General features: G+C 35.1%; 4 protein-coding genes across 6 annotated transcripts in view; 2 read left to right on the forward strand and 2 right to left on the reverse strand.

The window, feature by feature from the left end:
* The first annotated feature begins 618 nt into the window (after positions 1–618).
* LOC117164227 (fibroblast growth factor 1) lies at positions 619–8327 on the forward strand. 2 transcript variants are annotated; one of them, XM_076619875.1, is made up of 5 exons: positions 619–944; positions 2953–3201; positions 6451–6635; positions 6776–6879; positions 7116–8327. In XM_076619875.1, the coding sequence occupies exons 2-5, from the start codon at positions 2984–2986 to the stop codon at positions 7302–7304; spliced, it is 696 nt and encodes a 231-aa protein (XP_076475990.1). In that variant the 5' UTR covers positions 619–944; positions 2953–2983; the 3' UTR covers positions 7305–8327. The 2 variants fall into 2 exon arrangements, with proteins under 2 accessions (XP_076475990.1, XP_076475991.1); XM_076619876.1 differs by lacking the exon at positions 619–944 and adding an exon at positions 1032–1178.
* LOC117164228 (short coiled-coil protein A) lies at positions 7533–10171 on the reverse strand. 2 transcript variants are annotated; one of them, XM_033347155.2, is made up of 4 exons: positions 9796–10169; positions 9220–9339; positions 9061–9147; positions 7533–8971 (listed from the first exon to the last, which is right to left on the reverse strand). In XM_033347155.2, exons 1-4 carry the CDS (start codon positions 9866–9868, stop codon positions 8829–8831), a joined length of 423 nt encoding a protein of 140 aa, XP_033203046.1. In that variant the 5' UTR covers positions 9869–10169; the 3' UTR covers positions 7533–8828. The 2 variants fall into 2 exon arrangements, with proteins under 2 accessions (XP_033203046.1, XP_033203044.1); XM_033347153.2 differs by having other exon boundaries at positions 9061–9339; positions 9796–10171.
* Positions 10172–18353: 8182 nt separating this feature from the next.
* Positions 18354–25018, reverse strand: part of LOC117164240 (photoreceptor-specific nuclear receptor) — a 29362-nt gene continuing 22697 nt past the window's right edge. Inside the window, exons 6-9 of the mRNA XM_033347171.2 lie at positions 20885–21000; positions 20529–20740; positions 19876–20164; positions 18354–19650 (exon numbers count right to left, since the gene is read on the reverse strand). Coding sequence (XP_033203062.1) covers positions 19412–19650; positions 19876–20164; positions 20529–20740; positions 20885–21000 — 856 coding nt within the window. The 3' untranslated portion in view covers positions 18354–19411. The remainder of the gene's footprint in view (positions 19651–19875; positions 20165–20528; positions 20741–20884; positions 21001–25018) is intronic.
* LOC117164239 (uncharacterized) lies at positions 22206–24293 on the forward strand. The gene has a single exon (XM_033347169.2). The coding sequence runs from the start codon at positions 22206–22208 to the stop codon at positions 24291–24293; it is 2088 nt and encodes a 695-aa protein (XP_033203060.1).

Consider the following 25018-nt stretch of genomic DNA (forward strand, 5'->3'; position numbering starts at 1 on the left):
AAATATCGATGACTTTGAAACTTCGTAAAAAAGCGATTTGAAGAAAAATTTGTCCCATTGTTATATGCGCTCCTTGAAATAGTGTAACCTCGTCTTGAGAAATTTTTTCATAGAAGTGCAAATAAAGCATGATATCCTGTTTCTCATCATGAAGAGTTTGATGATAATACAAGTAAAATGTTACAAGTAAATCATAAGTTATTTGGTTATTCTATATGTCGTAAAATTCTCACTTGTCAATTCATTGATATTATTAGTCAGCAAATTATTGCGCAAGAATAATTTTAATAATACATATAATTTTCTTTCTTTTTCCTAATCAAGATATCAAAACAAATTGCTTAAACGAAATGTCTCGCGTGACATGAAACGTATTAGTAGATAAAATGAAACGAAAGTAAACGGATACGAAAATGTGGACATTCAATGAGACATTGTTATCTAGATGAGTGGCGTCGTCGGTGATGTCTCGTTTACAGAATTTCGCGAGGTGCTGACAAAAGATCTTTTGTTTCGTTGAGCTCGCATTTTGGCCGCGTGTCCCGTTTTTAATTTAGTCTAGTTCGAATTGCTGACCACCGCTGACTACACCGTCTACCAATAGGCCGGCGTCATATCCAGTATTATCCGACGTAGGTTCGCGGAGCAGAGACGGCTCAGTCGTATGATAAACGCGGAGGCACCTGGGTAGGAGGCGAGCTCTGGTGCGTCTGCACATCCATCGACGCCGGTGAATCGTGCACTACGCGAACAATGTGCCCGTGGACCTCGTGAAACGGAATCGCGACCACAGTTGTTCAATTGACGCTCTACTGTTGCGAAACCCATAGGTCTGTGTCGATCGGCTACTACCGCGTTTTTGTTTCGAATCCCAATCACCGTGAGATCCACCGGGTGAAACTTGCTTCCGAGATCCGCTATTTGTTATCCGGACGTTCAGACAGGTGAGACGTTTGTATTGTGCGTGGGATTTCGTTATATGTAATTGTTTTATCAAATCATTGGTTTATCACCTGCACGATAATTTCGATCGTTTAGAAGCTACATTAATCAACTTTATAGACTAGAAAGCAAAAGAAGGTGATGACGTTACAAATGTAACTACTTTGAAAATTTACTTTCGAATGTGTTATTGTGTGTGTATGTGCCATTTTCTTCTAATAAATGAACTCATGGAAGTAAGTAATTTGTTTCTCGAGAATTGAACACTGATCATATAAGTATATGTACATATAATGAAATTGAGAAATTGATATTGACAATATGACAGAAGAGTTGTTTGAATTTCTTTCTGCTTTTGTGTAACTCGTGACTCTGCACTTCATGTCAAGAAATAGAATTTGCTTCGTATTATCGTGAGATTAGTCATTCTTGTCAAGAATTCAGAATTGTTTAAACCTTTGACTCTTTTTAAGCTTTGAAATATAATTCCTTTGAAATGTTCATGTAAATTCTCTGAATTATCATATACAGGGTCGAGTGTTTCGAACGATCATCGCGTGCGTAGCTCCTTGTACCAAGATTATCTAAGTATAATATAACTCATAACTGTTTGTCTTTGATGTTATGAATATCAGTCGTCAATGTATTATAGTATCTATCTTCTACCAAGAAACGTAGAATTGAGATCTAACATTTTCGAATTGCTTGAATTGTAACAAAAGATTTGCGTAAAAAATTTGTTCATCAGATTCAGGTTCACCTCGAGGAAAAGTGAGTGTTGCAAAACTGGAAAGTGAATTTTTTATGTAGAAAAACGCGTACAATTTCGAGATCGAATGTAACGAGTGAAACGTTCCCAGCATTTTGTAATCGTTAGTTTCGTAAATTCAGTAAATTACTTAATTAAATTTTATTTTCCAAGAATACCAAGTAAAGAAATGTTGGCATTAACCAACGTTTTTAATTTATTTTTATACTATGACTAATTTATGTTACATTAGTGATAGCATATCGAATGGTACACAATCCGTACTATTATTTCTTTATCCTCGTAATTGGACATTACCAGACCGGAAACACCGTTAGTTTTCTATTCATTAAACTACAAACAGAAGTGCTTTTCACGATACTCCCGCAAAGATAAAAAATTCAATAAACTATAATCAATTTCGACGATTTTCCTACTTATATTTTCCATCAATCGATGGTTTGTTTCGCCTATTCAACGAAGCATAAAATGAATTGGGAACCATATTTATACCTTTATATTTGTCGAACACTAACAGTACGTTTATAACCATCTGGAATCACGTAAGGTCTCAATGGCTTTTTGTGGGTGTAAATTTCTCCGTATTATTCACGCTTGTTTTTCATTCGACCTGTTGTTTTAACTTTTAACAGACCGAGACTACCGCTAATTCTGAACCGTACTATTCTCCGTTATATTTTACGTTTAATCTCATACTCATCTTTATTTTATCCTCTCTCAATCTTTATATTGTTTAAACGTAACACAAAATTTATCTAGAAATTACAAAACTTATATTAAATTAAGATAAATTAAATACTTCAGATCTTTAATGATCTACCCTTTACTTTTTTCTCCTACGTTCCAAATCAAACTAACAATTTTCACAAACCCATTTTTCACATCCTATATCCTGTAACATCATAAATTCCAAATAAACTAAAGAAACATAGTTTTGAACGAAAAAAATGCAGCCTTCGAATTGTCCACAAAAAGGTCGTTACTATCCACAAATAAAGTTTGTTTTCCTATTATGTCAGTCGTAAATTACAATACAGAGGTGACAGAATTACCATAGGAGGATCAATCATTGTTAGATTCTCAAATGTTTACAGGGTGAAATTCCATTGTTCTTTAATATCATTCTACGTAAACGTATCGTGTATTACGGTGTAAATATTTTAATTGTTTTCCTCATTCGAGAAAAAATAATCGATCTTGTCTACTTACACTAATAAAATTTGTTTTCTTAAATTATCAAGGCAATCAAGGGAATAGAATTACTACAAGAGGATGAGTCTTCGTTGGATTCACGAAAACTTAGAAGCACCAACATGCGATGAGGAATGCAGCGACATCGATGACAGTTGCAGCGACGACAGCTACGATTCCGATCTATCAATCTGCGAGGAGAAAGGGCTGGGAAACGAAAAGGAGATTAATGGGGATCGCAGGAGGAAAAGGGAGACCAGGAGACATCCGACCACTACAGTGAAGTTCGACGAGAACGGGTATTTGCTGATAATTACGAGCTGTCGATAGCCGAGAATAAGATCGAATCTTCGTTACGTTGTACAGACATTAATCGAGTTACAATTCGATGGTAAACTTTAATTATTAGCTGACTTTGTTCAATGAAAGTTCCTAATTAAAATATCGTCTACTATTAAAGTTAATCTCCTATAAATTATTACGTTTTGTATAAACATGGAAATTAGAAATTCTCTGCAAGTACATAACTTGATAATTGATCACAAATTACAATGATCTTATTCATGAAACAAAATTAGAATAAGAACAAGATTTAAAAAGAAATTGGTGTTTGTAATTGTTGCACTATATTGTTTTTCTATATTAAATTTTATTTCTATTTTATGAACAAAATTTTAAAATATTATTACTTGTAGTTGCTACATTGTATTACGCAATTTTCTAAAATTCTTTAATATCGCTATTCTAAATTTTCTCTTCTTCGCGATTTAATGAACCTGATCGACCAGAATAGTACATTTCTGCTCGATTATCCGCATTAACGTAACAATTTGTGCAGCGATGCATGAATTTTTGACATTGATGAAAGGTTTGATGTATATTTTATAGCAGATTCTTCTATGAGCGGGTTGCAAACTAGCAACAATAAGTCTACAGACGTAATTTCCTTTTAACGTCCACCTACAATAAACGTTCATTAATCACTTGAATCGATTAATTCTCCACCTAGCGTACTGCGAAGTTAACAGTTTAAAATTTCCTATTATTCATATTATGGCTTTCCCCTTCGATCGTTTTGGAACGTTTTCGGATCTCGAAGGTGAAATTAATCAGTTTATTGCGTGGAGAAGAGGGTCAGTGAACATTGTCACAAAGCTGTCTAGTTCTTGTACCAAATGGAAGGATGATTATTACGGTAAACAAAAGTCAAGGGGACGTTGTTGCACAAGGAACCGTAATGAGTTCATCGATCACCTAACGAGATTTATTTTCCGCTCCGTACCGTCGTAAAGTCGCTTTAAATTTATCAATCTTTCTGACGCTCTACTTTATAGATCCTTAAGCGGGGATTAATTCAATAGTTAATTAAACGACGAGGTATTTTTATTAGAAACAGTCTGTTATTTACAATACTATTACACGTGTTAGAATGTACATATATGATAAGGATATTCTTCTCATTGAACGAATGGCGCGAAATTCAACCATATAGCGCATATTATGATTTTCATTTGATAAAGATAGGTTTGTATTTAGGTTTGTGTTTATAAAGAAATTTAAGTTGAATTCTAACTTTAGTTTTAAATCTTCAAGTTCAACATTTTCGTGACACCATGTCAGTGTCACACGCTGGGTGACCCTTTACGTAAAGTTTATGAACTTGAAACTTTCTACCAAAAATCACCGGCTACAGGTTGAAGTTACTAGTAAATTTATATGGACTGCAAAATGTTAAGATTAATGAATGCAAATTATATGTATAATAATACATTATTTTGTATCTGTTGGATTTAATGAGGTTTTACGAAAAAAATTGGAACGCAGGGGATCAATGGAGATCTTTATATGCGGTGATCTTAAATTGAATGATTCGGTAAAAATATTCGGTACCTAAAATAACATTCAATAACAAAATAATTGCGTAATAATCGCGTAAAATGATACGCGAAATCACTGTTTGAAGATGAGAACATGGTAGACCTTGAAATTAGAATATGGATGAAGAACTGTAGCAGACACCGTACAACATGATACGCGATATGTATTCATTGATCACTTGATTCGATTTACTTTCTGCTCTATATTGTTGCAGGGTCACTAGGTACAGGGAGTAGGTACGGTTCACGTTATATTATTACCGGTATTCGAGCACCGTGGCAACCGACGAACCGACGAGCCTGCAATTCCGCGTGAATTGCATTAAAGCACACGCACGACGTGAAACGCAAAATTAGGATCGACGTTTATGACCGTGTGCGCTCGAGTTTCAACAAATAGATCATAGTACACATTCTACGTGTAATTAACGGGGGCGTGTTCGCGCAATGTCAAGACGTAATAATTTTTAAATTGATGAATTTTAAACGAAGAAAATATTTCATTTCATCGTGGGAGCAGTACGCTTAGAATTGTTGACCTATATTTCATTATTAGACAGTATTTTACATCTTTTTTTTATTTCGCTGAATTTTATATTTTGCAATAAACATATTGTAACTTTTGTATACACACACATTTTGAAATTCGTTTTACAGTTTCCTAATGCACTCATGATAATCGTGTTTCACCACTAATGAAATTTCAAAATTTTTTTTGTGACACATATAATATATTCGTAAAATGTTTCTTCAAATGTTCGAATACTTTTGTTAGCCACTACATGTATAATCTACCCTAATTGCGTGACCCACATTGTATTTTTCACGTTTCATTATTGGTACCATTAGCTTGATTATCATCGGTTGATGCACTGCTTGTCGAATAAAGTCTATTGGTATTGCGTTCCTTCCCCTCGAGCATCTGTTTAAAATTAACGGGGTTGGAAAACGTCTACGGTGTAACGAAGCACGCTTCATTCACGAAGCTTACTGACCTGAAAAGTCGATCGGCCCATTTTTTCAAACGTAGTGATATGTTATAAATATAGCGCGTTCCGAGGTGTTATTTTGCATTAAGTCTGTTTCGTATGACAGCTTATCCTACTCTCGTCGCTATTGTTTCAATAGTCAAGAAGTGTCATCTTTTTCTCTTCGATATTATTTTCACTAGGAAAATAAGAAATGGATTTATATATCGAAACTTATTCATAATAAAGATATTAATAAATATTAATCGGGTTAATGAAATAGCACGTGAAAGTTGTGTAAACGTAACATTATTGTAAAATATAAATAAATTAATTTACGTATCGTTTTGTCAAAATACAAAAATTAAAATACGTATTAGAATAATAGATTTTACAGAAACTATAAAAGTTAAAGATCCGAATAAAGCTCCATGTCATAATAAAAAAAGCTTATAGTACCTACTATGAATATGTTAATTTCTGGAAACTTCGCAAGAGAGTGCATCTAGATAGAGGGAGGGACAGTGGTTAAAAAATATTACGGTGACTAAAAACTTCAAAGAAATTTCTATCTAGTGTCTCGAGGATCTTTTTGTCTAAGATTGACATTTAAAATTAAGAGTATATTTGTAGACTTGGTATTTACGTTTATAGACGGCCGGCGTGTGTTTGGAGATTCTAAATATTGTATTCTCCTTTACAGAACTCCGCATTACATCACAGAATCGGTTAAACGACCGCCTTACGTAATATGGGATCCCAGGAAACCGGCACAAAATCCTGTGTACAATTGTTTGGTAATCAAATTGTTTTGTCGAACCGGATACCATCTTGCTGTTTCGAACTCTGGTCGAGTTCGAGGTTTGAGTGCCACGAACGAACCACATGGTAACTACAACGAAAAATAAAAATAAGAATTCTGTACTATAAAAACCTCATTGATTCACTTTATTGTTATAATCATTAAAAACTGCAGTGTGGATGAAGAAAGCAGTTCTTTTAAATTTCTTCTTTCTACTAATTTCTAGCTTTGCTTCACATTATACCGGTATCATTTGGAGTGATTCGAATACAAAGTCTTGAAACTAGTCTGTATTTGGCTTTCAATAAGAAGGGACGTTTATATGGTGAGGTAAGGTCGCGGATTTTTATTATTAGGTGTAGTGAGTAAAATAATTAAATCTCTAGAAATTGGTTGCAAAGTTATTATGTTTCATTATTTTTATGTATCTTATGGTGTAGAATTTGTATTTTTGAAATTAATGTAAATTTGTTTTGATTATATTAAGTGATAAATATAATTTGAAATCTACGTGAATAATGATGGGGGGCTAGTCGTTTCAAATAATTGCTATTAATTTATTTCAGCTAAGTGCAAACAAAGATAACACAGAATGGGAGCAATGGAACGTCGGTTCCTACGATGCTTTTCGATCACGAAAATACGCGAATCAGGGATGGTGGATAGGAATAAAGAAAAACGGACGAGCAAAGCCAGGACCAAAAACAAGTTGGGGCCAAAAATCGATACAATTCCTAGCAATACGACAAGATTAATTTCTACGAATATTTTATATTTCTGTACTAAATTAATTCGTAACAATTATGTGAATCCTAAACAAAGAAAGACACTAAATGTTAAATTAAATCAATCATGATGCATCACGGCGAACTTTAAAAAATCTTTTTAACGAATTTATGTAATTTTTTACTAACAACGAAAATCATACATTCGACAAGAAATCAATTACACACTTTTTATGGGAAATAAATAATCTCGTTGCCTTCCAATAGAATATAATGTTTATTATAACACTATGTTACTCAACAATGAAATAATTTGAGATTGTGCATTCTGCTTGTGCCCTCCAACTGAAACTTCATCTTAAGTTGCAGTTTTAAATTGCAGTACATTTTTTTTTCTTTATTATTCTTTCCTTATCTTTTTTCTTTCTCAGTTGCAGTAATAATCGTTGATCAAACATGCTACAGGCAAAGTGTCGATCGTTTTCAATCAGTTAGTTAAATTAGTGATTAAAATGTACACTGTGCTCGCAGCATTTACACGAACGTTAATTTATATTAATATATTATATAATCATATGTAATATATATATATATATATATACTATTATACTATACATTAGTATATATTATATATAATCATGGTATATAATATATACTATATATATGTATACATAATATGTATATATATATTTATTTATATCTATATGTAATTGTATATATATAATTATTTTTTATCTCTTTTGTACATCTACATACATTGCATACACGTATGTCGAAACCCTTAAGCGAAAGCTCGAATTAAAAAATGTTGGTGTTTGATTAAATACGGTAACTACAAACATTTATAACCCTTGCATTCTTATTTATAAGTATCAAATACGCGAAAAAGCGATAACTAACTTTAACGATTGCGATTTAATACTGAAAACGAATCTTACACCAGAAAACATCAAGAAACTGATACTTAATTGTAAGTCTAGAATATTGTTTGATTTCGATCATTTAAATTGCACATTTCAATCTTTCATATAAACTTTCATACTTACAATAAGATATTAGGTCATGACAACTGAGATTCTTCAAATACACACGACATTGCACGAAATACAAAATGGAATTCTTTGGTAGTAAGTAACAAATGCGTAAGCGTTTTTTAAGCAAAAAGCGTATGCGGCGATTAAAAAAAGAAAAAATTGAACAATGAATTCCTCGACCTACAGATTTGGATCGTGAATTCGGAATTCAAATTCGATTCGAATATGCGCTTCAAGAAAAAACGGGCGAATTTTTGCTCGCAAATGAGTTTCTCTATAAACAGTATGTACACGAATTAATGAAATGTGTAAATATGAAATAAGCAGAATATACTAAACAGACTATAAATAAACACTGTTTCGAGAATTCTTATATCTACAATAATTGTATCTTCTTCTCGTGAAATAAGGCAGTTATAAGTGTAAACGCGTGTACATACTCTTCATGGAGGATTAAAGATCACATTATTTTAAGATCCCTGTTTCTTCGATATTTGTTATCTAAGGTGACAACGTGAATTCACTTCTTTTTGGTGTTGGGGCTCGTAGATTGAAAAACACTCGACGCTGACATTAAATTCTCAATATACTGGCTCAGCACTTGATTTTCACTTCTCAACTTCAGGTTTTCCTCCTTTACACTATCTACTCTCTGGGATAAATCTGAGCAGTAAAAAAATATTTTAGAAAATCGTGTTAAGTAAATTAAACGTATATGTAAGAATTAGAGACCACATTCGAAATTTATTTACCATCTAACGTGTTCTGAAGTTCAAGCACTTGGGCAATCAATCTTGCCTTTTCTTCTTGCTCATCTGGGCTTATATCAGGATCTAAACCTACAGTCACATAATCTTGAGTGCTTGATGATATTTTGTGAAATAGTAGAGTGTAAACGATTTGAGACTTACTGTTAGGACTACAACTTCCATTTGTAAATGTAGATGGTATAGAATCCATGCTGTGTCCACTGCCAAGTGCATCAGATATGTGGCAGCTATTATCCAAAATTTCTTCTTCAGGAATTATCACTGTATATAGAAACAATAATTGTAACTGTTATCTTGTATAATGCATATTTAACAGAAATTAAATTTCCTTAATCGCTTGGATGATAACAATTTCACAATTTTTATATATATATAATAAATAATGGAATTTTTCATATATGAACAGTACACGGATTGTGTGCCCTAAAAATTCCAGAAATACCTCGCGTTTTATCAAGAATCAACACGTATGTAAATACTCGAAAATCAATTAGTTGCATTAGCCAATAAACTATACATTTAACAATTTACCACGATTTTATAAATTTTCTTGTCATTAGAACGTCGATTTAAAAGCTGAAGTAACGAGATTCCGTCTAAGGTGAGTGTTTAAATATTTCATGGAACGGTAAGAAAAACCTAAGAACAGGTTATGACGAAGATGCGATGGTTGGAATTAAGAGAATTGGGTCAGAAACATGAGCACGAGTTCCCTACCTTGTGGATCATCGTCTGCCAGCGGTATGCTGTTCATGTCATCCAGAAGCTTGTCTGTCATCGACGTGGACATCTTGACGCGTAGGATGCTCTACGAGAGAAATAACACACTTCCAAAGAAACCTGCGCGCAAGTACAACGTTTGACCCTTGAAGTTTATCGATTTCCACGGGAAACCCACACAAGACCGTTGCCACGTTTGTTGAAAAAGATACAAGATATGATCGATCGTTATACCCTAAGTGACAAATCGTATGATCGAGAAGTTTACTAACTAAATTCTTGAAAATATCGATTCAATTTCAACGACAAGTGTCAAACTTAATGTCGTTTGACACTGCTCTTGCACGCCATTTGCTTTCTTGATGACACCTACAGGCGCCGAGCCCTACTATTCTATATAATAATACATGGATAATACCGTGGGAATTACCATCTGAATAAGGAAAATGGACTTTCATGTGATTTCATTATTTTAGAAGGTATTATATGAATATTTGCTTGGAAGAAATATTTTAAATGTTATTTTTTGATTATATATTGTGATATCATTGAGTTATTGATTATAAATGAAGTTTTATTGTAGAATGATCGTAAATGTTTAAGGGTTCGATGTAAAATAGGAATCTATAAAGATTTTAGTGAGAGGATTTTATTAATATGATATTTTTATATTTAGAGCCTAGGTATATGTGGAAAAGATTGACCGAGAAAAGTAGAGTTATAATGTAGCGCCCCTATAGTTCTATGCAAACAACAAATGGACGAGAATACTACACTCCGGACTTTTCGACGGTAGATATGCTGATTAATTGAGACAGAGGAACGTAGATTACAAATATGCATGAATAGACAGATAAATTAAAAATTAAAAATGCAGTTTGGAAATTTGACAAAAACGATCTGACTTCTAATTTTAAGATCGAATGATTACAGCAAGAGAAGTGTAAGCTCAAATTTCGAGGCTCAGCAATTGTGGCATCTTAGATTTCCTAATTGCATAATTATGAAACATAAACACATATTTTAAGCTTGATCTACGATAATATGAGGCAGTGAAAATGTAGTAGAATGTTCAGGTTTCAAGATTATTCTGTTATTACAGTTGACATTATTAATATACACTGAGGTAATACGAGTTCCTTGAGAGTTTATAACAATCCTCCATTTTATAGATTTCAACTGTTCTATTCCAAAATTGCAATTGTACTTTTTAAAATATCAAGACTACTTGTTTTAATGAAATATGATCACCATATTTTAAGAGATATAAGGAACAGATACAGGTAATGGTTCTCATTGCATACGATTCGATTTTTCTTTAAATCAGTAATCCTCTATACATTATACATTCTTTATTGCATAAATTTCATATTAAATAAAATATCACAATATTTACACGTACAATTATCACTTTAATATTGTATATATGTAGTTTTATTTTCAAAAGAACTGTAAATTTTCTTTTTATAAAGAATCGAATGAGAATCACTTAAAGTCGGTAATAACAAGAAGCTGATCCAGTATCTCGTTTCCAAGAATTTTTGTGGGTCAACCGAATCATTCATTTTCGCGTATATGATGCGAATTTTTTATAGTAGTCTAGTATTACGTGTAGTGTGTATCTTCAAAAAATTTAAAGCCGAAGAATTCGGAGCTATTTTCGAAATGCAAAATGAACTACATGATGTCCTCGAAAATATTGAGAATATTACAGTTACTTAATATATTACATAAAAACTGTATTTATATGTTTGAAAACTATTAAATTCTTAAAAAACTCGAAATATTAGATTATTTTTTTATTGCTTTATATAGTTATTATTGTTTTTTAATTTTAGAATGTTTGTTTTAGAACATGCTGAATTTGTGACTATTTTAAATAATTTTTTATAATTATACGATAGTTTTTGACGAATAATATCCGAAAATATTAGTTTTCAAGTATCGATTAACAATTAATAACTATATGTATTTTCTTTGTCCGTGATAAAATAGCAACCTTTTTAATCCAATGATGGTACAAGCCTACAGAATCTACTGTCGGTATAGGAGTTTCTCAGAATGCCTAAATTATTAAGAGTTGTTAACCTAAGAATAATTTATGGAATTTATAAATTTTATATAAATGTAAAGATATATCTTTATTCAACTGAATGAAAATAATTAACTCAGTAAACATCTTAACATGAAACTTTTACCAAAGCATAATGAAACACGCGACAGTTTTTATTGCGAACAGAGTTATTTAATATGTACTATTATTAATATTAATAATAATAAACTATTAACTATTATTAATAATAAGGCGCAGCACTCAGCCCTGAAAGATTGTTTTAAACTTTTTATTACATCTCTATCGTACTTCAAATACAAATTAAATATCGAATCATATAAAATTATTTTTATTATAGTAAAATGTGTCTCTTAATAACATACGCATGTTGTATTTTAGTGCTATTAATAGACTTTTACATTCAATATAGTTTATTTCGTTAGCACTTCGCGATCATTTTCAAACTTACACACGACACATGCAAATAACAATCATAAACCATAAATTCTGATTAAAAAACAAATTCATAAAATTAAAAAATTATTCGTATCTGCGTTGAAAGTATCTTTTCTAATATAACCGGGAAGCTTTCGCATTCTTTCCTTCAATCCGGCACGTCTTTGAAGTTCACCGTCTAAATCCTACGAGGTCGAGCTGCCTTAAAAAGAGAAGTTTCCTCCCTTTGACGTTGGATTTCACGCAAGGCTAAGTTATGCGAAGATGCTCCTTGTTTAAGCGCAAATTGGGTTTGCTCGACGCGAAGTAAGAACCCTCGCGGAGCACACAGGTCCTCGTCCTTGAAATTAATTCGCAAAAGAGACAAAGGACTGTTCGGTGGTCGTAGAGCGCCGTTCAAGCTTCACGGTTGACGAACTGTCGACACGCGCCAGGCAAATATTAGTCGACTGGAAGTGGCAGTAATTGGATAAATAGTTGTCAGACCGTGTCTTCCTCCCCCTAAAATAAATTTCTTGCAAAAGACGTCTAAATGAAGTCATGATTCATTCGAAACTTTGCCTTCCTGTGCACCTCAATCTTCTACAAATAATAATACAGAACATATATTTACACCTTGAATGTATTGAATAATGAATTGAATATTGAAACGTGAATGAATCCTTTGCTGCGAAAGTACAAAGACAATTAAATGGAAATATTGATATTTCAGAAATTGCAAAAAACTTTCATTAAATATAAGAATATATTATGTCATTAATTAATTTTATTTGAAAATCGGGATAATATTCATAAAACAATATTAAATGGCATCTTGTCATTCCACCGTATACAATTTAAAGGAACTTACCGGACTTTGTTAAAGTATAATAAGTTGTAATATGTTTCGAGTTGTATCATTTTTGCAGCAAGCGGGTGTGTTATATTCTTTTATTAAATCACCATATCGTATCGAAACATTGAAGTTAATTTCCAACTTTAAAATCGTGGGTTGAAAAAATAGTTTACATTAAAAGTAACTTGAATAAAACTGTAGGCTCGGGTTTATAAATCTGGTCAGAGATCATCATTTCTTCTGATTCAACAGAATTGTGCAATTTATTTCATTATATTCGACATGCGTCGCGTTTGATCGATTTTAGTTAATCGCTCGGGGTTATATAGCAGAATTCCCAGCGTGCTGGACGCCGACGCACCTATTGATTTTACGGGAGAGGGAGGATGAGGGAGTGGAATAAGAGAGGACAAGGGGGTAAAGGTGGTCCGACAGTCTCTTCTGACCGATGCAGCTTCATTTCCCAGGAGCATTCACTTAGAAACATCTTTCCTACATTTTACCTCGATCAATCGTCGAATAAATAACACGTTGCTTCGTAACTAATTATTCGAACATTGTGCAACTTCAACGATTAAAAAATTATTTCTTGTTTTCATATACACTTACCACATCCACATATTGTACTATAAATGATATAAATAAAAAAACGAAGTATAGTATTGCATCTTATCATGATTTTCGAATTTTTGTGATTGAATCGAAGCTTTGTTTCAGTAAGAAAAATAACCTTTTATATTTGAAAAAATTGTATCGTTAAATTGAAACGATAAATAACGCATATTAATAACGATTGATCGCAAATGCCTAAAAAGTCTAACAAAATTAAGTAATAATTTTGTGATAATTGTTAGCACTGTTTGCAATAAGATCTTATTATTTCAATACAATTAATCTTATTACTTCGGTATAAAAAGAAAATCAATGTAAATAACTTTAGAGTATATTTGAAAATTAGAAAAAATGTATCTAAAGAATTGAATATGTATTACGAAATGATGTCAAGTACCTGGAAAAGTTTTACGTAAATTCTATAAATGATATGACATTTAACCTTGGTATTTTTTAAACCTTCAAATGATTCGATCGAGATCTTTTTTTAACGATATTGTAAAAAGGGAAGAAGCAACTCCATATTCTGTGGTGAGTTTGAGCGAAGCTGGAAAAGGCGAGATTAAAGAAGGGAAAAACAAGGAGATCGAAGGGATGAATCGTCTGTTATTTGTGGATATCTCGAATGAACCGTACCGGTCGAAGGCGAATACTTGGGTAATCCTCTGATGTACGTGAGAAGAAAGTCAAATTTCTTAAACGTCAGCCAGCCTAGCAAATTCTAGAGTTCAAGCTGGACCGGGTAAAAAATTCTCGGGGATTTTTCCACGTTCCTCTGGAAATCGTAATAGACTGTCCTTATCGTGGAACATGAACTGAGCGAATGGGGTATCACTTTCTACATTTTTAAAATTTCAACATTTTTATATCATTCATATATATACTTACTAATTGTAAACTCAACTATCAACTCTAAATGAAATTTTAAATATAATATATAATATATAATACACAATTTAACTTATTTTTAGTACAAATCGCACGCCTAGAGAAACACATTCAATAGCATTGATTATAATAAAATATTTCAGCTAAACATCTACATTTAAATCTAAAAACTTATTTCTACAACATACCTTATCAATGTTAAAAAATTCTAGAAATATTTGCATCCAAATTATGGGATGAAGTTCCCAATTAAAGAAAATTTTACCAAAACGTACGAATGAATTATAATTAGGACTCTCGAATACATTTGGCACTATACAATGAATTATAATTATTTGTTTGGCGTTTGTCAAACAAAAGAGATGGTGGAAAATAATCGCTGGTCGAATGCTTGTTTTCAATTAAATCGTTCGCGTGTTCACAACGGGCAACGAATCCGACAAATGCTACGGCGTAATTATGCGCGTGCTTCGTTTAAATTCGCGACGATAATCGATGGTCATTAAATGACAACGGGCCAAAGAGAAACAGGTACGTCGCTGACTTTGCTTTTAATCCAACTTAACGGCTGAACAATTCGTTCTGATTTGTTCGTCAGACGCGTTCGAGTTGAACGCGCCAGCGTGAAGCAAATACGTCGAATCCTTTTTTCCTAGCAATCGAAGCGAATGCATCCTTCGAATTTCGTAAAAATCAAATGTATTTGTTGCCTCCACTACCTATCTTTACTATGGCTCGATTTTGTTAAGATTTAGTAGAAACATTTAACTTTTACGATTCGAAATGTATCCATATTTACGTAGATATTAATATGTATGATATTAAATACAGATTAAGATATAGATAATTTAATATGTAATTTATATGTCTTGGTAAGAGAAATCATATTGTAATATGAAACGAAAAATTATGAAATTTCAATTCAATTTTAATCTATCAGTCTATGTGTCTTGATAAGAGAAGTCTTATTTTAATATAAAAGAAAAAATTGTGAAATTTCGATCTATTCCAAATCTTATTTAACCCTAATAATCTTATGAAACATCTATTACCACGGATTTACTTATCCCAAAGTAGCAAGGGAATTCCGAATGAATTCCTCACCAGAAAATACACTCAAATGTTTAAACTCATTGATTAATTTTTCTTAACATTCATTAACTTTCGCTGCAGCCTTTTTTGCAGCGACGCGACGAGGAGCGAAGATTGACTTACGAGGTCGCTTTTCGCGACGAAGTTCACTGTGTAAAAGTTCCATGCGAATCGATTTGAGAACCATCGCTTTAAAGCCCCACTTATCGAGCGCCTAGTTGGTATGATAATGTAATAAAATAAATGGAGGTTGCTGTTTCCGAGCGATATAGAGTCTCGTTTCCTCTCTGTTCCGCCGCTGTTCGATCTTCCTCGTTTCCAGCCACCCTCCTCGGTCTCTCCTCGTCGCACATCGCTACTTTCGACTCCTCCGTCTCGTTTCGTTCGAGAGTGTTCGAGTCTCGGCGCTGGTTCCTCACTCCGACCCACTCAGTTTCATTTTAGCGGAGCGCCCTCCCAGCCTGGCCGGCTACGGAGGGGTTGCCACGGGGATCGAGAAGGTAGGGAATGGAGCTCACCTCGAAAGCGAAATACAACAAGTCCCGCCGCCATTGCTGGGTCACCCTTCAACGGGAGTTTTGTCGTTGCGTGGGTGGGGGTTTGACAGCCCTGTGCGACGAGTCATCCCCTTTCGACCCCGACCGCCTGCGTTCACGTGGGGTGGGGGTGAAAAAGAGAGTGACAGAAACGGGGGAATCCTCTGTTCCGTGCCATTACAAGGGGAACTGAGAAAGAGATGGATATGCTAAAGGGTAAGAGAGAGAGAAAGAGAGAGAGAGAGAGAGAGAGAGGGAAGGAGACAAGTGAGATCGAGAAAGAGAGAAGATAGGAGTTTGTGAGATGGAAAGAAAAGAATAAAAAAGCGGAAACATGGTTTGTTATGTGGTAAAGAAGGATGGAGATAGAAAGAGGATATTGTCGAATGACGGAGAGAAAAGATCGAGGGGATGAGGCGGAGTATATTTATAGGGAGGAAAGTGAATCGAAGAAGGAAAAAGAATGCAGGATGAAGAGTGATACACATAGAGAGAGGGATCCGGAAGGTGGAAGAAGGGAGAGAGGTCGAAAACTCCGCCCCTGCATCCGCAAAAGCGAGTCAATACTATGACCGTCCATCCTTTCTCCTCCGAATGCCCTCTCGGTAACCCGCGCGCCGCCTTTCCAACCCCTTTCTCTCTTTGTGCTGGAGCCATCGGGATATCGAAATTCGTTACGTGCCGTAGCGCGAGGACGCTCGACTTGAAAGTTCCCGGCATCACGAAGCAAACGCGTGTTTTAGGAATTGATTCGGATATGGAGCGAGCGGAATTCAATTCTAAAACGGTTTCCTGTGAGTACCACTCTGCACATTTCCATGTAATACGTGCGTTTTCTATTGCTCTTACAGTTTCGTTTCAATTTATTTGTTGTCTTTAATCGAATGCGTTGTCCTCGAAATTTTCTTTTCTATTTACTTATATGACAAAGAAAAACTGAGATAAATACATTAAGAAAAAAAAAATGTAGTAATAGAAAATAAAATTTTTGTTTTTTACAGTTACTCTAACCTGTGGACCATTTAAGTAGAGATCAAACTTATTCGACGTAAATTGTAATGCAGAAAGTGATTTATCATTTTGTCAGATTAAGCTTACTCTGTTTAATATAATATACAAGCGATTAATATAACGATTTTACGCCTTTTTTTTTTAAAAAAGATAGAAAACTTTCTTATAAATACCACGAATATATCGCCTTATTCAATTAAGAAAAATGGACTTGTTATGATCTCCTCGTGTGCTCTTCAAATTATAAACCAAATTTTCCATAACTTAAAAAGATTCCTGAAAGGATTAAGAATTTAATTACTCGATTAATCCTCTTATCAATAATTCCAATGCACCCTGTATAATTCCAAAAACACGTTCACGCACGGTGGAAACGTACAAAAGACGCGTATAACCGAATAAATATCGAGCAGTGATTTTCAGATGAGGGCCGATTCGAGAAAGCGGGTTCCGATCGAAAAAGTATTAAGGGGTAAGTCTCTCGCCCCCGTGCCGGGGCGTTTAACTCTCCGATTGCTTTGACAACTTAAGCAGGCCCTTAAACCTTGCTCGAGCCTCGATGTAATTTATAAGCGGCCGAGGGGGTAATTCCGTTGGGGACCGTCAAACTGCCATGTGGCAAAACCCCCGAGGGAAAGTCAGGGATTATACGGTGATAAATAAATATGTACGTTTATGCAACAACCACCGTGACTCGGGGTTAGCGTCAAATTTCGATTCGCCGGGATTCACTAGTGTTACCCTCCGTTAAATAAACAGAAATTAAAGTAGTACGGGTGCTCGGATCTTTGACTTCTGTCCCGGAGCAAATCACAGTTCTATTGATATTGTTGTAAATAGATTGTATATATATGTAACATATTATATATAGTATATGTATAATATATTAATGTAAATAATATAAATAGAGTAAATATAAATAAAAGTATAAATTTTTATTTATAGCGACCAAACGAAAATTGAAATTGTAAATTTTAACATGATGATAAATAAATCGCAATGGAGGGGGTTGATGGGAGGGCGTCTTGACGATTCTTACGCATGTGTACTTTTATTACAAGTGGTTAGGTAATCATTACAATATATGTCATGTGACTCAGTATCTAGACTTTTACAGCAAATAGTATCACAACACGAAATATACAAGAAAAGCACAGACGTGTATCTTTTTACAGCTGTCCGAAAGTTTGTATCAGTTATTCAAGTATATTCAAAACCTTATCTTACATATTTCAGTGAGCATAAATAATACGTTAAAAAAACTCACGAATAAATTAAATAAAAATTCTTTACTCCAGTGAAAATTTTTGTCATTAGTGTGATTCGTATAAAATTGACTACTTAAAACTGAAAGATAAAACGATTTGGTCAACACGTCGAACCTAATGTTCGATAAACATTTTTATAATAAATAAATATGTGTATATATCTGTATCTTTATGTCAGAACTGAGTATCCCTCGTTTCACTTAGATACCGTTGAACCATTAAACTAAATACTGTACTTATCGATTCGTTACTTTTCTCGAAGGATCCATCGTTACTCGGTCCCGATCTAGTAGAAAGAAATCACTAGACGAGGCGAAGAATTTATTAAAGGGTCATACTTGGGGCTTCGTCCTTAGGCCAAAGCTTTCACACATCGTTCTCGATTATTTAGTCGGCTCAATTGTTTATTCATACCTATTAGTCTTTTTTTTCAAATCTGTCGTTGAATGAGTACTTTCAACGTCTACGCTGCACTTCAGTTCGCATACTTATATATTCTCGCAAAGAAAAGTCCTTCGTGTTCTTTTATATACTGTATCCGAAGGTACAGGTACTACAAAGGAATCTCGATCAAATCAGCGATACGTTTACTTTGGTGACGATTCGATTACGATGTCGAATACTTCGCGTATTTTTATATTTTTTGACGTTCGAGGTTTTATTTTAATGGAAAAATGTGAACTATGTCACGGAATGGAACGAACACCTTACAGAAATAAAATTATTCTCAATACTATGAAGTCGGTAAAATTTCACTTATCCTGACTTTAACGTGGCACTGTACAAGAATCGATTATTCGAAAATTCTCGTGAAATGTTTCTTTTTTATTGTTCCGGGTGAAATATCGCTGAAGAATGATCTTTAATTTTTATACATGTCGCACAAGACTTTCTCCATTGGAGTGTTGCCGATTGTTCTGTGAAAGTATATCAGTTCCACCCTCGATGCTGGCACTGTCCTCAGCAACGGCAGTAACAGTAATAATCTGCCGAATCTTGCTGGACTTCCTGGTTGCTGCGCCCTAGCGTGTTGGCCTAACATCACTTGCGCTTGATCCTGCAAGTTTTCTATCTGACTGGAATCCTTTAAGCCACGGGTTTCTGCAAAAAAAATGAAAATTCCGTTTTGGATTTTGTGTTCTATTATTTTATAATACAATATAAATCTTCGATAAAAAAATAGGAGGATAAACATGTCAATCAGTAATTATTCAATGATAGTACAGATAAATTAATTGACGAAGAATAATTGAATAATTAGAACTTGATATTTCGTTGTCTGGTACGCGACTACAATTTTCCACGGCGATTAATTTTACCACGAACCTGGTCGAAATAGTACTATAGCCTTCATACAGGCAAATTCGGCAGGATCAACCATGACAGCCTTATATCTCTGCAAGGTATCGTGCAAATGCCTCACATCTGCTGCAACTTGACTCGGTTTGCCCGTGGTAGTTTGCATATGGATTCCGGAATGAGGGTGCGGATGCGGCGACAGAGTCAAGGCAGTCAGTTCCGCGGAATTGAAGAGAGGCGACGATTCGAGTGGAAGGCACCACTGTACTGCGTTCAGAAGGAAAAGCTCTGACCAGGCCTCTTCTAAAAGTATCACCTATCACGAGTAGCGTGATTTCAATTATCAAATTTTATAGAATAAAATGGAATTATTTGTATTACCTAAGTTTCAAACTTTTAAAATTCAATCTTAAACTCTGCACATAATCGTCATAAATAAAAATAAAGAAAAACACGGAAAATATAGAAAAGGAAAAGATGACTTTGGTAACTTTCTGGCAATATTTCTTCATAAATTAAGAAATTGAGAAAAATTGAAGTTGATTAATTTGGCTTTTAAGAGGCTCACGTATCGATAAAATGAATAATCAATAATTATTAGAATGGAAAAAATGCTATTTTCTGTGTTCGATTGGGTTTAAGATGAAAAGTAAGGAAAGAAGTTGAATGTTTCAAGGTACCTGATCCCTGAAAGGCAAACTCGCGAAAGACGGAAGATTCTTGGCCCACTTTACAGCCATGAAAAGCAATCTAGCACTGGTTTCGTAGACCGTTTCAGCACTAGCAGGCGAATACAACGAGGGAATCACAGGCGGAATTTGCGTGCAACCGCTTCTTTGGGGTGTCAATGGTTCCTCATTTGTTACGTCTATACTATCTTCAGATGCATTTCCTGTTGCAGAATATTATGACCCATTGTTAAAGCAAGCATGCATTACTTTCATCAAAATAAAAGGAAAAGAATAAAAAAGTATTTATTGGAAAATCTTTTTCTTATTTATTTAATTAATAAAAAAGAGATAAAATGGACGAATACCATCTTCATTATCCTGCCGCGGTGGTGTTGGAGGATTCGTCGAATTTGTTGTCGGTGCAACGGTGGGTAAAGGCAATGGTGTCGTGTATCTCGCCATAGCTAAAGACACAGGTGGTCTGAAAAATCACATTTTACAGAATTCTATTTAGAATCTTGGTCAAATCATTTCTAAAAAGTAATAAATTGATATATATTTAAATTTTATAGTTTTTTCCTACAATTATTTTACCATTCTTCTTTTCCTTTATTTATAATATAAATTATATTTAAAAATTATTTTTTCTCAAATTTCCAATAACGCAAATCTAAATCTACAAAATTTCTATGGAAAACTATTAATTAGTTATTTCACCTATTTCGTATAAAATGAAAATTAATCTAGAATCTCGAATTCGATTGATGCGCTATTAAAGTAACAAGGTTCGACAAATAGCATCGATTGTGTGCACGATCCGCAGCAACTTTAATTTGTTCACTCGCGAGTTTTGTTTGCATACTTTTAGCGTATGCCGCGTAGAAATTTCGTTTCGTCGAATTCGGGTAGGTAGGTGGGTGAATATAGGTCGTCCTGTGCCAGAAACACGTGATTTGTATCTTCTGCGAACGGATTCGTTGTTAAAAGTTTCGAGACTAATTTTGAGTCGTAATTGTCGGAAAGGCTGACACATTGCAGATGACGGTGTGTGATAAAATTGCGGTTAATGTACCAACAAGGCAGCAAGAGCGAAAGTGAGTACATTTATATAAAATTTGGGAAATTTATTATATATATGTGTTCAAATATTCTCAATATCGTGAATGTTATTTCAAATTAATTTCATTATTTTTGTAATATCATTATTAATGCTTTCTTCAGTTGTTGACAACAAAAGAATTTTATTTTTTGTATAAAGATATTCTAACTATTAGTTAACAATAGCTTGAATAATAATTATACAGCCTATTTTATTTTATTAATTTCAATGTCAACGGAATACAAAATTTACTGCCCATCCCTCAATTTTGTCCCTTTGGTGCAATAAACCAAATCAAATAAAAAGAAAAAATTCTGTATTTTAAATATTCTACATTTTGTTCACAAAATGTTTCATATTTGATAAATGAAATGCTAAAGTTAGAAATGCTAAAGTGCGCATGAACGACAGAACACAATATGTCACGCGATATGTACAAAAATATTCAAAGCAGATTCTAGATCGTTTCTTTAAACCAGGAACTAGCATCTTTGAACGAAGCGATCACCGCCACCCTGTCACCTACCACGAAGCCCGCAGTTGACCAAGGCAAGGTCAATGCACCGTTTTCCGTGTCATCATCCAAGATGGCGATTCCGAACAGCCGAAACTTCGCCAACTGCTACATGGAACTGTGCAAACAACAACGTCTTCGTCCCTTGCCAGTTATCTGCGTGACACTGCCCCATAGTTTAGATTTCACCACCGATCGCGTCAAAATGGACGACTGGGGTCCCATTTTAAATTCTCTGTCGCTTGATCGTAGCCTACGATCAATTAGTGTTCGCAGCAGGTATCAGTGTCGGAAACCATTGGAAGAAATTAACTCGGAAGACAAGGCTAGAACGATGGGCAAGGCACCTGTCGTATTGTCTCGATATCTCTTAGAATGGTTGTCGCATAGCGTGGCTCAGTGCGTCAGAAACTCGCCGGTTCTAACTAATCTGGAGCTGGAAGGAATCCCTTTTCCGCCAGACTGCTTGGCGGTGCTTTGCGTGGGTCTGTCACACACGCACACGCTCCATTATCTCTCTCTTCAGCGTTGTTACATCGGTGACAGCTCTTGCGAAGTTTTATGTCGCACGGTGGCCGACGTCCCAAGCGTCAGGTCACTGAATCTCAGCTACTGTGACTTAACGTGCAAATGTGGGCCAGCCCTGGCAGCGGCGTTGTGTAGACAAAAGTTGTTGCTCTATCACGATACTTGGAAGCAATCACTCAGGTACCAAGAGCCGAATCTCGAGGCAATGTCTGGGTTACGTCGTTTGACCCTGAACGATAATCCTCAATTGGGTGACGCGGCGGTGATCGAACTGATCGAAGCAGTGAGAGACAGTCTTTGGCTGAAGGCATTGGACCTGCAGCGCTGTGGATTGACCGATAAGATCGGTAAAGATCTTCTGGAACTACTGGATCATAATAACACTCTGAGTATTCTGGACGTTAGACAAAATGCGAACTTGAACGAGGCACTGATAAAGGAGGTGGTCAAGAGGCTAGAGGAGAATAACGTTGATACGAAGTCTGAATACCGATGGCTGGGTTTACCACAACACGATCGAAGAGTGGTATCAGCAGGCACTGGAAAGAGGAACGAGAATGTGAATCACGGAAAACCTCCGATCAGACCACGTAGCGCTATAACAGAGTATAAGAGGACTTATCAGTCTGCACGGAGAAAGACAGTTAATCTGGTGAATGACGCGAAGAAAACGAAAATGAGACCTCACGTTCCACCGTATAAGAACAGACAGCCACACCATCAAGAGCAACAGCAGATCGTTCAAAATGGTCAGACCAAGTCGAAGATATCTCTCCATTTGGATCTCCAGTCTCACATACAACCTGTGATGGGCGATGCTTGTCAAAACAATGTTCAATCGTACACGGATAGTGTTCAGGCTGATACCGACAGATCCTCTTCGAAGAATTTAGAACTAATAAAGGTCGATGTTGCGACGCAGATGACGGATGATCTAGAGACGGAGGATTCCGTTAGAATTCAGAAGATCCAGATTCAATTAGCTGAAGCAAAGGCTGAACACGATCGTCTTCTCGAAGATACGAGACGAAGCGGGTTATTGCTGGCTGAAGAACGAGGGCGACGCGAGGCTGCCGAGGAGCAGTTGAACGAGATGAAGAACAATCTGGCTGAGCTGGAGAACGCTTTGAAAGAGAAGGAACAGGAAACGAGCGGATTTCTGTTGCTTAGCCAGCAGTCTTTTGATGAGATTTGCAGCTCCTTCGATAGATTGCTGAACATGCTGGACAGCGTGACGAAAATTCCGAGCGCTAATAGGAGAGACACGACGGAAGCCGCCATTGTCAAGGCAGATATAAAGAGACGGGTCGCTTCTGTCATCAGGGAAACGAAATCGGAGAATCTGAGGCGAGGATTCATCGTGGACATCGACGAGGACGACTCGGTCAGGTACACGGAGCCGATCAAGAAATTTGCCAAGTCGGAAAGTGACATGAGATCTGCGTTACCACCGATATCGACGTATCATTTGGAAAGGAATATAGGAGATAGTCCAGATATAGGTTCACCAACCTTACAAAGGGTTCCACGTAACGAAAAGCATGTGATGTCTCCCAGAGCGAGGGCTAGGGCGTTATTCGCCCAAATTATTCAAGGGGATACTGTGCTTGATTTTTACAATCATATGGATTAGCATTTATATAGATTCGAAAATTGGGAGTAAGATTTAAAAACGAGATTGTGTACAGTGTATAGGCGCATAGCTTTTATAGAAATAATATAGGTAGATATACACGTAATGAAGAAAACGCACAAGTACACACGCGTCGAACATCGATTCATAATCTGAATTTGCATAATTAACTATCGGTCTAGTAACTACCGTGGAAAAATGGAACTAAGAAACGAAAGAAGATACAAGAAAAGAAAGATAAAATATTTTATAAATTGATTTCAACAGAAAATTTGCAGGAAATATATATATATATATATATATATATATATATATATATATATATTTGTATCGAAGTGTCAAGCTTCGCTTTTCGAGGCGGATTAACAATCGCACCGAATTAAAACAATTCCGATGACAGAGCTTCTATGAGCTCTGGAACGTATCGCGAATCGATAACTAACGAGAAGTCGCGTTGGTACCGATTTGTACAGCTACGTATTTTTTCTTAACTTATTATAAATGGAATAAACAGCATTTATTCCTTTCAACGAGTATCATATCGTTCACGCGAAACATGCGTGTTATAATTAGCTCACGCAAAAATTTAATTCTTCCGTTCGGCCATAATATCGATATCGTTTCTCTTGTTCTCATTGTGCTACACCTTCCGTGAAATTTCCCCCGAAATGTGGGTCAGCAATGCTTCCAACACTATCATCGAAGGTTAACGTGCAAATAAAGCT

This window comes from Bombus vancouverensis, chromosome 7 (assembly GCF_051014615.1).
Source record: "Bombus vancouverensis nearcticus chromosome 7, iyBomVanc1_principal, whole genome shotgun sequence".
NCBI lineage: Eukaryota > Metazoa > Arthropoda > Insecta > Hymenoptera > Apidae > Bombus > Bombus vancouverensis.